This window comes from Artemia franciscana, chromosome 11 (assembly GCF_032884065.1).
Source record: "Artemia franciscana chromosome 11, ASM3288406v1, whole genome shotgun sequence".
NCBI classification, from domain to species: domain Eukaryota; kingdom Metazoa; phylum Arthropoda; class Branchiopoda; order Anostraca; family Artemiidae; genus Artemia; species Artemia franciscana.
In genome coordinates, this window is record NC_088873.1 from 10,510,273 (window position 1) to 10,523,237 (window position 12,965).

At 35.3% G+C, this 12,965-nt stretch overlaps 1 protein-coding gene across 4 annotated transcripts in view; it reads right to left on the reverse strand.

Annotated features, from left to right (window-relative positions):
* Positions 1-12,965, reverse strand: part of LOC136032790 (transient receptor potential cation channel trpm-like) — a 113,798-nt gene that overhangs the window by 16,745 nt on the left and 84,088 nt on the right. For all 4 annotated transcript variants that reach the window (XM_065713160.1, XM_065713161.1, XM_065713163.1 and 1 more), the window contains one exon: positions 3,099-3,296. In XM_065713160.1, coding sequence (XP_065569232.1) covers positions 3,099-3,296 — 198 coding nt within the window. The remainder of the gene's footprint in view (positions 1-3,098; positions 3,297-12,965) is intronic.

Sequence of the window (12,965 nt, forward strand, 5' to 3'; positions counted from 1 at the left end):
TCTTTAATCGGAACCAGAACCAAAACATGAAACCAAAACATGGAAATAATGTCATGTACATTATCACAAAGTATTAATATTGTAATGTACACAGTTACAGTATACAGTATACATTATGTATATAGTATAACAGTTCTATTTTCTGCTAGATATACCTTTCTCTACGTTTCTTACGTTTCTACCTTTCTTACGATTCTGCTTGATCAGTATATTGACCTCCAACGCTCAATCAAGTCCTAAATGATCAACTCTGAGCATTCCTCTTGTTAGAATCAGTTAGGTCACTTTTTCTTTGTAAAACTCCCCTTTAAGCGGTGAAAAATAAGAAAAATATTCTCAAAAATACACCCTAAGTAGAGATTCAGCGTTTTCTTCTGATGATTTTGTTCACTTCAGAAATAGATGGTCTTGGGTGTTCTGCCTTATCTCAATTTAAGGTGTTTTGCCAAAAGACGGTGAAAATGCTGTTTAAACACGTACTTTAATAATTTCTAACTTAACCCAGTAGCGTCCAGCGTTCCAATCTGGGAGCACACCTTACTTTAAATTGTTATGATTAACACGGTAGCAACTAGGGCAAATTTTAAGCGTCCCCTAAACTGTCATAAGTATCAGAGAAGTTCTCGAATTTTTTCGGAGTTGATTTTGGTTTAGTTTGGTTCTCTGGATTTTTTGAAATATGGAAAAAAGACAGTTTTCGAAAGCTATCTGTTTCTAATGGAATACAAGGGAAGGCAAGTGGTTGAAACCTCTTGTTTTAGCGTTTTATTGTTCTATTACCACCACTCTTTGAATCTATGAAACAATTGCACCACAATATCTACAAAAAGAAGGATGCAGTATCAGTCAACCAAAAGTGTTCCCAACCGGGAAATTTAGGCGTTTCTCAAACCTAAAATTTTCCACATGCTTTATAGCAGGCGATCACTTCTGATTTGCAGATGGGTCCCAAGAAATATGCTTATATCAAAGAAACTGTAGCTATGGTAGACGAAATAATATACGATTAGACAGACATTGATATGGTTATTATCTATTTATCTCCCATAATTTTGGGGTAATAATAAACAAAATATGGGGGTAATATCGGGGTAGTCAATGACGAAAGGGAAGGAGACAAGGGCAATAAAAAAATTCAATAGTCTTCCAAAGAGCTTGAGATACTTGATACTTGTGAATAAGCCAGCCCACGTCGACCTTATCAATCTGGGTAGTTTCGAACTTCCACATTATGTTGGGATAAAATAAACGAGATTCCACTAGGACTTCGTCCTAAGAAGATACTATTCTACCCTGCATCTTACTACAGTCAGGCAGCTCAATAAGAAAGGGCATGTGAATTAACTCTCCCAAATCCCACATGGCAAACTCGGATGTCCAAAATATTTTCCAAAAAACCCCTTTAGAATGTGTCTCCCCTCCCGTGACCCATCCTTATTATACCCTTATCAATGACTCCTAGAAACCGTACCCTAAATCGATGGGCTCTTAAGAAAGAGAAGAAAAAAAATTGCCAAAAAAAAAGAAAAAAAGAAAACACTTTCTGAAGATGAAGATCTAGCAAGCAAGTTTAATTACATGGACTAATTTTTCATGAAAACGAGGCTAATATTGTAATTTTATGACGAAATGATTCGTAAAATGATCGTGTGAGCATTTTCATGTCTGAAACAGGGCCAAGGGCGCCAATGTGACTCGAGGTGGGCACCAAATTAAAAAGTTTATATTTAAAAAGATTAAAAAAAGAAAAAAGAACAGAATAAGGGCGCCAAAAATATCTTGGGGGAAGGGTCACCCCCCGATCTCATGGATCTGTTCCTGGCCTAAATTGCTTTTAACTCTTTCATTCATCTAATTTCAACCTAATTAGCTATATAGTTAAAATAAATAGATAGACAGAATTATCACACGAAAGCCCTATTCGGCTATTCGCTATTTAATTAGTCACAAAACTAAAATTAAGAATTTTTTTGAGTGGGTAGTCGACAGGGGCAGTTCAAAAAAATTACTCCTTAACATAAATTAATGTTGTAAGTTGCCTTGTCATATCCCCATTATTGAAGCCCAGACACCACACCCTAAATCGACGGGCTCACAAGAAAGACAATAAAACAAATCTGCTAAAAAAAAAAAAGAAAAAAAGAAAACACATTCTGGAGATGAATATCTAGCAAGCAAGTTTAATTATATGATTAATTTTTCATGAAAACGAGGTTTATCTGATAATTTATGACGAAATGATCCGTAAACCGATCGTGCGATCAGTTTCATGTCTGAATCTCCAAGATCAAGAGCAAAATCTTGGGTAAGGGGGCTCCTGAACCAAGGGTGCCAAAGTGACTCGAGGTGGGCACTAAATTAAAAAGTTTATTTTAAAAAGATTAAAAGAGAGAAAAGAGAACGGAACAAGTGTACCAGAAGTATCTTAGGAGGAGGGTTGCCCCCTCCGACCTCATGTATCTGTTCCTAGCCTAAATTGCTTTTAATTATTTCATTCATCTAATTTCAACGAATTAGCTATATAGTTAAAATAAATGTATAGATGGATTTATTCACACGAAAGCCCTATTGGGCCATTCGCTATTTAATTAGTCATAAAACTAAAATTAAGGATTTTTTGAGGGTGGAGGGGGTTTATTATTAGTCAAAACTTACCTTTCGATGTCCGGGTATTTTCGGATATTTTACCAAAATATCCGGAAATATCCTTCGATCCCCTTACACATTCAGCCATCAGTCTTCGTCTCTTATCCATTCTATGCTCGTGTCCAGGTTTTTATCTTTATCCATTTTGAACTTTTAATGTCATTGTGAATAGACAAATATCTATAACTGTGTTACTTGGTTTATGAGACATGTTGAAGATACCCCTTTTTTTCTTCAACGGGTGTTCGCATTTTCGTGAAATAGGGGAAAATTCTATGTTGGTAGAAAAATTCTTGCAGCAATCAAAGATTTTTTATACCAATTTTGCAGATATGTACTGAACCGGCTGAAGAGAAATAATTTTTGTTCATTTAAAGTTTCAACTTTTCTCTTTCAACTTTTTTATATAATACAATAATATGTAATACAAGATTCAAAGAAAAGTAACATACTGAATGGACCCAGAACTTTGTAATGGGTGCTCCGTAAAACTCGTAAACTTTCTTTTTAAGTTTGAGAGGCTTGGGAGGCTTGTTCCCAGTAAGCGGCTCTGCTTCCGTGGTTGCATCTCCTATATTTGCAATTAACCCCCGCTGGCTAATCACTGAAGAAGCTTCAGATTTCTTCGAATCTACATCTGTTTGTTCCTCCTGAAAGAAAATGGTTATTTGTAAAACTTTTAGTTTGCATGGCACTATGAACGGATGTATGGACTAACAGTTACAATGACTAGGAAATGCGGACCAGGGTTTACCAATAGGCCTGGGCCTAGGGGCACAAATTGCCAGGGGCGTAATAAATTATCACTTAGTGATTTTTTTCTTTACAAAACTGCACTGCTGTGATTTATCGTCAAAGGGCTAGATATACCCCACCACCACGTTGTCTATTCATAAAAAAGTGATTTTAAAACAACACAGGGATTCTGTGGCCACTTAAAAACTGTCAGATGTCTCCCAAGAATGGCAGCTGAGGGTTCGGTATCACCTCTCTCTTTCATTATTTTTGGCTCATCATTTGCATTCTGTTCAGCATTTCCACTATCCCCAAATTTATAAAAATTTGCCCAAAGATCTCGCACAAAAGAAGGGTAAAAACGCTTGGACCTAGAAGCTTCAAAGCTTTAAATTCGACCCTGAGGAAATGGGAAAGGTTGAGATGGCTAGGATGCTTCTTGCGGATGAAGGAAAAAATTGTCAAAGATTGTTCTTTTCGGCTATTCATCTAGGGCGGAAAAAATGCACGTCGTCCCCAAACCGGGAGGGAAGATGTCATAAGGAAGAATTTGAAAAAAAATCAACCTTCTTGGGAGTGATAAATAATGGGGATTTGAATGGATCGGGTTGTAAGAGGAGCGTGACAGCTATGCTAACCTTAGGCGAATTGATACTGCAGTCATTAGGTAGTAATAGTAGTAGTTGCAATAGCTATGGGAGAGGGAGATAAGGAGAATGGAAAAAAGCTACAGAGCGAAGTGGCTCAGCGTTGAGCAGCCAGAAGTTGAAGCCTCACAGGGCCCATTCTTCCTTGGGAACCTAGACAAGTAAAATATCGTACCAGTTAAAATTCTATCTCAAATTTCATCTTCAAATTTATCTACAAAAGGATCTCAAAATAAATTGAGGAAAGACTTCTTAGATCTTGGAAATATTTTATACAGATAAAATTTTAACTTTCCTATTCTGAATAAAGGTTTATATTCTTGAAATATATATTTTTTTTAGATAAAAACAAAAAAAATTAGGGACTATTAGTCACTAGCATAAAAATTCAACAAAAGGAAAAATAATGTAATACATACCGGTAAAAAAAAACTTGTGACAAAATAACTAAATTAATTAGCATGAGTAGTGACGGCTTTTAAGGTTTATATCGCTGCTCCTTTCTTCCTTTAATGACTTAAGTCGAACGCCAATTCCCTCAAGATCCAAGTGTTATTAATTCTCTAAGAGATGCGGGTGCATGTTATGTCATAGGGAATATTTTCTGAGAAGTGCAGGTGTCTGTTACGTCATAGGGAATGTTTATTTTTGCATGCTGTGTTTGCTTGTTACATAATAGAGGTTTGTCTTTAAAAACCTACGAGGGCTAGGGAAAAACTTTTTACGTCATGGCTCTGACTCAATGAATTTACTCTATTTATTGGTCCAGCAATTGAAACAAAACAAAATGATATTGCGGTTTTGCTTTTAACCACTATCTAGACGGCCATTTTGCAAGATAACACAATATTTGCAAGAAGTCAAAATATTGCTCCTCCTCCTAGAAGACATTCATTTTATTCATCCCGAGTCATTTTATTCATCCGATTCATGAAGAATATGATGAAAAGTGTAGATTATGCAATCCATGTAAATTGCATATAGGATAAGCTGGGAAAATTAAAGACTGTGATTCCTGTCTTCAAGAGACAGATGACTCTCACGCTAGAGCTTTCCTATGCTCCAAATTTCATTAAGATAAATATGATCAATGGTAAAATACTTACCCTGGTATGATTGCAGGATACCCTAAATGTGATTTCAGTTTGTTTTTAAGAGACTGGTTTCGTTATAATTTTAAATTGCTTTGGGAGGAAGAACCTCGTCTATGCTTCAATTACTCGAATAATAAATAAGCGTATTTTATATGACATCGCTGTGAAGATACTGGCTGCTATGATTATAAGCCTACTGACTTTTATTGGGCTGTTACTCAAGGTGATTACATAAGAATATTGTGTGTGATATTGCTTCAATTAATCTAATTAAGATACACGACTTTTGCAGTAGGAATCAGAACAGTATCATTAACTTTACGAAGAGACATAATAAAAATGAAGTTACATTATATTGTAGAAAATGTAACCCTGACTTTGCATGCCAAGATAAATATAAGTTAAATCCTTACGAGCTGCCGCCACTTATCATTAACGATGGATATTTATACGTAGAAGAAGACATATAAAGAACATAGAGTCTTGTACATACAAGTTTTATTAATAAACAAATTTATTTTTAATACATTTTACTCTTAGTGCACTGAAATTTATTTCATACAGATAAGAAAGAGTATTTTCAACTACAGGGTCATTCAATCGAGAATTGTCACCATAAATGCTAAGAAATTCACTGTAAATATATCCATGACATCAAAAAATTAAATATAGTATTGCCCGAAAACTACTGGTTTTGGTTGATAAATCTTGTAATCGCTTCCAATTTTGTGCTCAAGAAAGTTTGTAATGTGACGGGAAAGGAATGCATATGGCAGACCAAGAGGATCAAAAAATTCAATATTATTCGTTGTTTGAAAGACGAATAGCCAATGCAATGTCCTTACAATTGATGGTCTACTATTAACTATGATAAGGATATTGTTAATGCTTTGAATATGATCGAGGAAATCCGAGGGTATACAGTAGGATTTGTATTTGAACATGTAGAGATCCAAATTGAATACATTGATTATTTGATTCTTGTTCATGGTACCAAGTCTAATAGAACACTGTCATCAGGGGTAATTTCCCAATAGGTTTCAAATTGATTTAGTAAGATTGTCCTAAGATTTAGTAAGATAGTCCTGCAAAGATTCACTCTAAACGTAATGTACTCGTTCAGACAGTAGCAGAATCTTGAGTACCAGAAAAATCCAATACAATGATACCATGAGTTTTGGCAAACATTTCTTCGGTTATACCATTTTCTAATAATTCATATAGGCTTATAGCATAACCCTGTCTATAATCCCGAATAATTCATAGTCGGTTATAGCATTGTAAATTCATATAGAGTCCTGTACGATTTATCAAAATACAAATTGTAGAGTAGAATTCAATTTACTTTACATACAAGAGACGAAAGTATTTCAAATTTATGCAGAGAATTTGTCCATGATAATATGGCGCTAGTATTTTTTACAAAAGCCAAAGCAAGTTTTGCAGGAAATTTACGATTCATAAATGACGAATCAGCATAGGTACGTGTACCCACAGCAATATTTCACTGATTCGTGATTGTATGCGGAACGAACAATTTGATATTATGTCCACTAGCTCTGAATTTCTCAATCACCAAAGTAATAAGTTTTTTTAGTAGTAACATCTTTTTCTCAATACTAAGAATTTTTTTTACAAGATTATCAAGTTTTCCTAATGCTAAAAAGTTTTTCAATGATAGTAGAATTTTTTTTAAGATTAGCAAGTTTTTCTTAATACTAACAATTTTCTTCTAAAAGTAACGAGTTTTTTCTAAGTGCTAAAATTATTTTTTAAATAGCAACATGTTTTTATTTGTACTAAAAATTTTTTAATAATAGTAATAAATTTTTTCTTAATAGCAGAAAAATTTTCTCTTAATAGTAACATGTTTTTCTTAATAACAAGAAGTTTTTTTTCCACAATGGTAACAAGTTTTTTTTTCTTAATAAAAGCAAGCTTTTTGTAATACTAACAATCTTTTTCTTAATGGTGACAAGTTTTCCTCAAGTAACATATCTTTTAAAAATGAACTAGTTTTTCTAAAATAGTAAAAAAATTTCTAATAGTAACGCGTTTGTTCTATATACTAATAGCATTTTTCTTAATGGCAAAGGGTTTTAGTAAAAGTGTTTTCTTAATAGTAACAAGTTTTTCTTAATACTAATAAATTTTTTGTTAATAGTAGCAAGGTTTTTCTTAATACTAAATTTTTTTTTCTAATAGTAATAAGGTTTTTCTTCATAGCAACAAGTTTTTTCGTATTACTAGCACAACTTTTCGTAGAAGCAGTACGTTTTTTATTAATAGTAGCAAGCTTTCCATAATACCGAACAGTTTTTTTGTAACAGTAATAAGTTTTTTAATACTAAAAAAATTTTACAAGATTAGCAATTTTTTTGATAATAGTAAAAATTTTTTCTTGATAATAACAAGTTTTTTCTGAATATTAATAAATTTTTTCTAATAGTAACAAGGTTATGCTTAAAAGCACCAAGTTTTTCCTTAATGCTAAAAAAAATTTTCCTTAGAAGTAACAAGTTTTTCTTAATACTAACAATTTATTCTAATAGCAACAAAGTTTTTATTAACATCAACCAGTTTTTTCTTAATACTAACAAAACTGTTCTTAGAAGTAACAAGTTTTCTCTTAATAACATTAAGTTTTTTCTTAATAGTAACGAGTTTTTTAATTCTAAGAAGTTTTTTCTTAGCCAGTAGCATGAAGTTTTTATAAGATTAGCAAGTTTTCTTAATGCTAAAAAGTTTTTTGAAAATACTAAAAGTTTTTTCTTAATAGTAACACGTTTTTCTTAATAGTAACGAATATTTATTGTAACATTACTATTGTAACATGTTTTTCTTAAGAATGACCATTTTTTTCTAATAATACGATAATGATAATAACGAGATTTTGCTTAAAACTAACAACATTTTTCCTTTATGGAAACGAGTTTTCTTACTACTAGTAATTTCTTAATAGTAACATGTTTTTCTCTATACTAAGAAGTTTTTTTCTTAATGGTAACAAGTTTGTCTCTTAATAGTAACAAGTTTATCTTAATAATAGCAATTTTTGTAAGATTAGCAATTTTTCTAGTAATAATGAGTAATAATGACAGCAACCAGTTGTCCTTTTAGTAGTAGCAAGGTTTTTTTTTATGAAACTAATAAGTTTTTTTCCATGACGGTAATAAGTATTTTTTTTTCGTAATACTAATAGGTTTTTTCTTAGTAGTAACAAGTCTTTTATTAATACTAACAACTTTTAAATTCGTTAAGATCATCTTCAAAGTGTTCTTTTGGTGAAAGAGCGACTTCAATTGGCGTCACTTTGTAAGGTTTAGCTATCTTGAGAATAGTGTTTACAAGTCCTGCGATTATCAACCGTCACAATGAGAAGAAACAACCACCCGCTTGAACAAATCGTTTTCTTTTAAAATATTTTCCTTTCTTTTTGCACTCTAGGACACGTACATGGGAACGATGTTATTTTGTCCATTGCTAACACCTTCTGGCGGCTGAATATTACCTTCAACTAAATTTAAACAAAGCTCAGATAGAAGATTAATGAATTCATTGTCGATACCGTGCTTGAGTACAGCTCTCCTAAGTCACGGTTTTGAATTACCTAGGACAGAAAGTAAATGAATGTTTTCATGTAGTTTCTTCAGTGTCGTGATAATGACTAGTGACCTTTTTAACTATCTACGGGTAGATATACAGTAATTTCATTATCAAAAATATCCGTGACTACACGTTACTCTTCTTGTGCGTTTTGGTTAAGATCCAATAGAATGTATCCATAAGGTTTATTAGTAGCTTGATTGTATGCCGAGAGTAAAAATTTCGGTTCTCCGGGATATATCTCCTTGTTTAAAGATATAAGAGAACTTGAATCGCAAACAAACAAAGTTCAACGCAAATATTCTCATAAATTTACTCATATGAAAGAGATTATAGAGAACAAAGGTTACAGATGTTTTTTCGTGACGGGACCGGACCTTAAGTAATTGTAACATCTCCTGAGACCATTCTTCAATGGCTTCAGCTAAATAATCAATAATTAACCGCGAATTTGGTTCAATAATATTAAACATGTCGAGTCTGCATATGAGTTTCATGTCCAATGCAATAGACTCTATTTAATCATAAGACTCTTACCACATACTATAGAAAAAATAGGTATTTCCCGGGTTTCTAAAAACATTTTATTACGATTTTGAATAGTTTTGGTTAAAAGTATTGTTTTACCAGACATTGACTTACTTTCACTTAATTTCTCCTGCCGAAAAGCTTCCGGCGTCGAGAGTGATGCTACATGGTGCCTCCATTTGGACCGGTCTCTTGCGAGGATTTGGACATCCTCCTGAATATTTGCCGTGACTAAGAAGGCACCTGTCGTGTCTTTCCATCTGGTTGGGGGACAACCTCTTGGGTGTTTCCCGCCGTGCAGCATGGGATCAAAGTCCAAAATCGTTCGTGCGGGAGTGTCGGGGGGCATGCGAAGGAGATGTCTGTACCAGCGTAGTGTTCGTCGGGCGAGTTGGACTGAGAAGGACATTTGAGCAGTTAACGCCAGGAGGTTCTTGTTGCTAACAAAATTGTGCTAGCGTAGTCTTTCAATGCGGCGAAGATGTTTTGTTTGGGCTATATTTACGGTGCTAAGCACAGACTGAAAGGCTGGCCAGGTTTCGGCTCCGTAAAGAAGCACGGATCCCATCGAAGCATTGTATATGCGCATCTTGGTCCTACGGCTGATAGAAGATTTCCTCCAAAGGGCACTTAGTCTTCCCACTACTGCTGAAACTTTGGCAATTCGGTGCATTAGATTCTTAAGGATTGATCCGTCATTTGAGAGGATAGAGCCAAGGTATGTCAATTCCTCAACAATCTCAGCTGGTTTGTCACCGACCATTAGGACTGGCGGGAGACGCGGCGAGTTACACGGTTAACAAACATCACTTTTGTCTTCTGCCAACTAATCGAGCTTCGACGGTGAATCGGAGACAAGAGCAAGGTCATTGGCATAGTCAACGTCTGAAAGTACTCTTTCACCGTAATGCAACCCAAACTGTAGGCGGTTTATAGTCCGAGTCATAATGTAGTTGATGACAAAATTAAGTAGTTCTGAGGCAGCAGCACAACCCTGATGGACTCTAGTATTGATTTCAAAAGATGAGCTGCGTCTGCCATTGACTTGCACGCAGCTCTCAGTCCGTTCATGGAGCCGCTCGAAAAGGTTACAGTATTTCGCTGGTAGTCTCGTTGTTTTCAGTATGAGCCAGAGTGATTGCCGGTCAACAGAATCGAAATCAGCCGTGAAATCCACAAAAGCAACATATGCTTTTTGTTGAAATTCTCGAGTCTTTTCTATCAGCTGCCGCATTGTGAATATTTGCTCCACGGTGGACCTTCCTGGCATGAAGCCAGCCTGTTGGATTCTTCGTTGGCTTCTGAAGAAAGTGGTACAGCGGTCCAGGAGGGTCATAGCGAAGAGCTTCCCGGGCACAGAGAGGAGTGTGATGCCACGATAGTTAGAGCAGATTCTGCGACTGCCTTTCCATTTCCAGAGAGGCAAAATAATGCCTTCTCGCCAGTCTTTTGGAATCCATTCTGTACTAAATACTATAGAAAACAGTACTTGGAGCCAGAGAAGGGTCGCTGCCCCACCATATTTCAGCAGTTCTGCAGGGATACCACAGACTCCTGGGGCTCGGTTGTTTTTCATCCGTTTCAGAGATTTCAAGATTTCTGTAGAGGTGAAAGAGTGGTGCACACTTTCACACGGGGCCTCAGGGGTGTTGGATGCAACTTGAAGAAGGTCAGGGTCGGGCTGGCTAACACAGTCCAGGGTTACAAGTGAAGAGAAGTGATCCTTCCAGGCAGACAGTTGAGCGCTCTCGTCAGTGATAATATTTCCATCATTAGATATGATAGGGCCTAGGAAGGATGGCTTTCCATCTGTAAGATCTCAAAGGTGTTTGTATAGAGTGCATTTGTCACCCTTTCTGGCGGCCTCCTCGAGATCAGCGGCCTTTTTTTTGGTGAACAGCTTTCTGTCTCTGTGGAGGAATTTATTTCTTACGCCGTTTAGACGTCTGTAGATAACCATGTCCTTCACTGGGCGTGCTTTACGCCACTGTTCAATAATGTCTTAGAGTTTCCAGCAATATCCAGGACTTTTTTCTGGGCTTCAGACGACCGATAGTACTTTCGACCGAAAGCAATACGCCCTCCTTGAATAGTTGCCATGCTTATTGAGATTCTGAAATTTGACCAAGACAGTCGAAACGGTTTAAGATGGAGACATCATAGACCGGGCACGTGTTGGAGTTTGCGAGATTGTTCATGTCTAATTTGGGAGGACGGTGCTCACTTTTCTCTGCTTTCAGGCGTAGTCTAAGGCTAGAGACGACAAGCCTGTGGTGGGTGTTTCCCAATTCTGCAGTTCTGTAAGTTCGGCAATTAGTTATAGAGGAACGCCAGCGTCTGATTTTTTGATTCGACACATACTTCTTGCGTTTGAGAAATACTCCTCCTGTGTTTGACACATACACTATCTTGTGTTTTAACTGACACATACTCCTCTCTCTGTCAAAATACAACGAATCGAACTTAACTTCAATCTGTGGAATAAATACTCAAGAAATTAAATGCATGGTTTCTGTAATACATAAATAAAACATATTTACATAAAACAGACGCTTGAACATATATGTATATATGAACATTGAAAAACACAAGGCACATTAAAAACACATAGAATGGATCCCATCCTGAGGGCTGGATGCAACCTGATTCCCCTCCGGAGGGTGCAGTGACTAGAATGCAAGCCAGAGGGGCCGCTGTAGCGGTCGAGGGTAAGAAATCTAATAGTATAATATTAAGCACTTTTTAAAATGCAATGATTCCACTCTGCAAAAAAAAATAAATAAAAACATGTAAAACATATAAAACCCAATAGAAATATACTTCTGAGCTGGAGATTGTCAGGGATAGAGATTGAGAAAAACACAGACCCCCTCCCACCAAGCATTGAGCTTTCTCTAGACCGCTACTATTACTACATCTGTTGCTACAACTTAAATAAAATAAAGAGCAAAAGTGTATCCAGTATGTCAAAGAGCTAAATAGAATCTTTTGGGAATGATATTAAGTTTTATTTTTCAGGTCAACTTCAGAAGCTGTAAATTTAAATAAAAAAAACTGTTTGTGTCAGGATTAAAAATTGTTGAAAAAGCTTCTCCAACATACAAATAGCAACCCATACTATGGATTCTTACAGAAGAAAACTGAAAATATATACAATATTATTTTTCCATGAAAAAGACTATGTCAATAAAAACTAAACAGAAATTAATTTAAAAATGTTTGTACAAGACAAGTTTTTCAAAAAAAATGACTCCACTAAGCCGAGAATGAGCAAAAATAAATTCAAATAATCTTTCAAGTGTAAAACTACCACAAATGACCATCAATAATTAACTGAAACTCAAGACGAACAGAAATTAAAATAAGTAGCCCAGTCAAAGTAGGGCCGATAACCCCCATGCCTTCTTAAGACCAGAACACAATTTACGTTTTACGAAAAAAAAACAAAAAAAAACAAATTAGCATGGACTGTCAGTTAAATTGACATATAGTGACATTTCTTTGTTAAGGTTTTGATAATTTTTCATTTATAAAAGTGAGAAAGGTGAAAACATTTCAAATGTGTTTTGTTTTCAGTAAAGTGCAAATTGTGTTCTGGTCTTGAGAAGGAATAGGGGTTGTCAGCCCTGCTCTGTTAATTTTGCTCGTTTTGAGTTTGAATCGGCTATTTATTGTGATTTCTGTTCGTTTTGAGTTTCATTTATTTAAT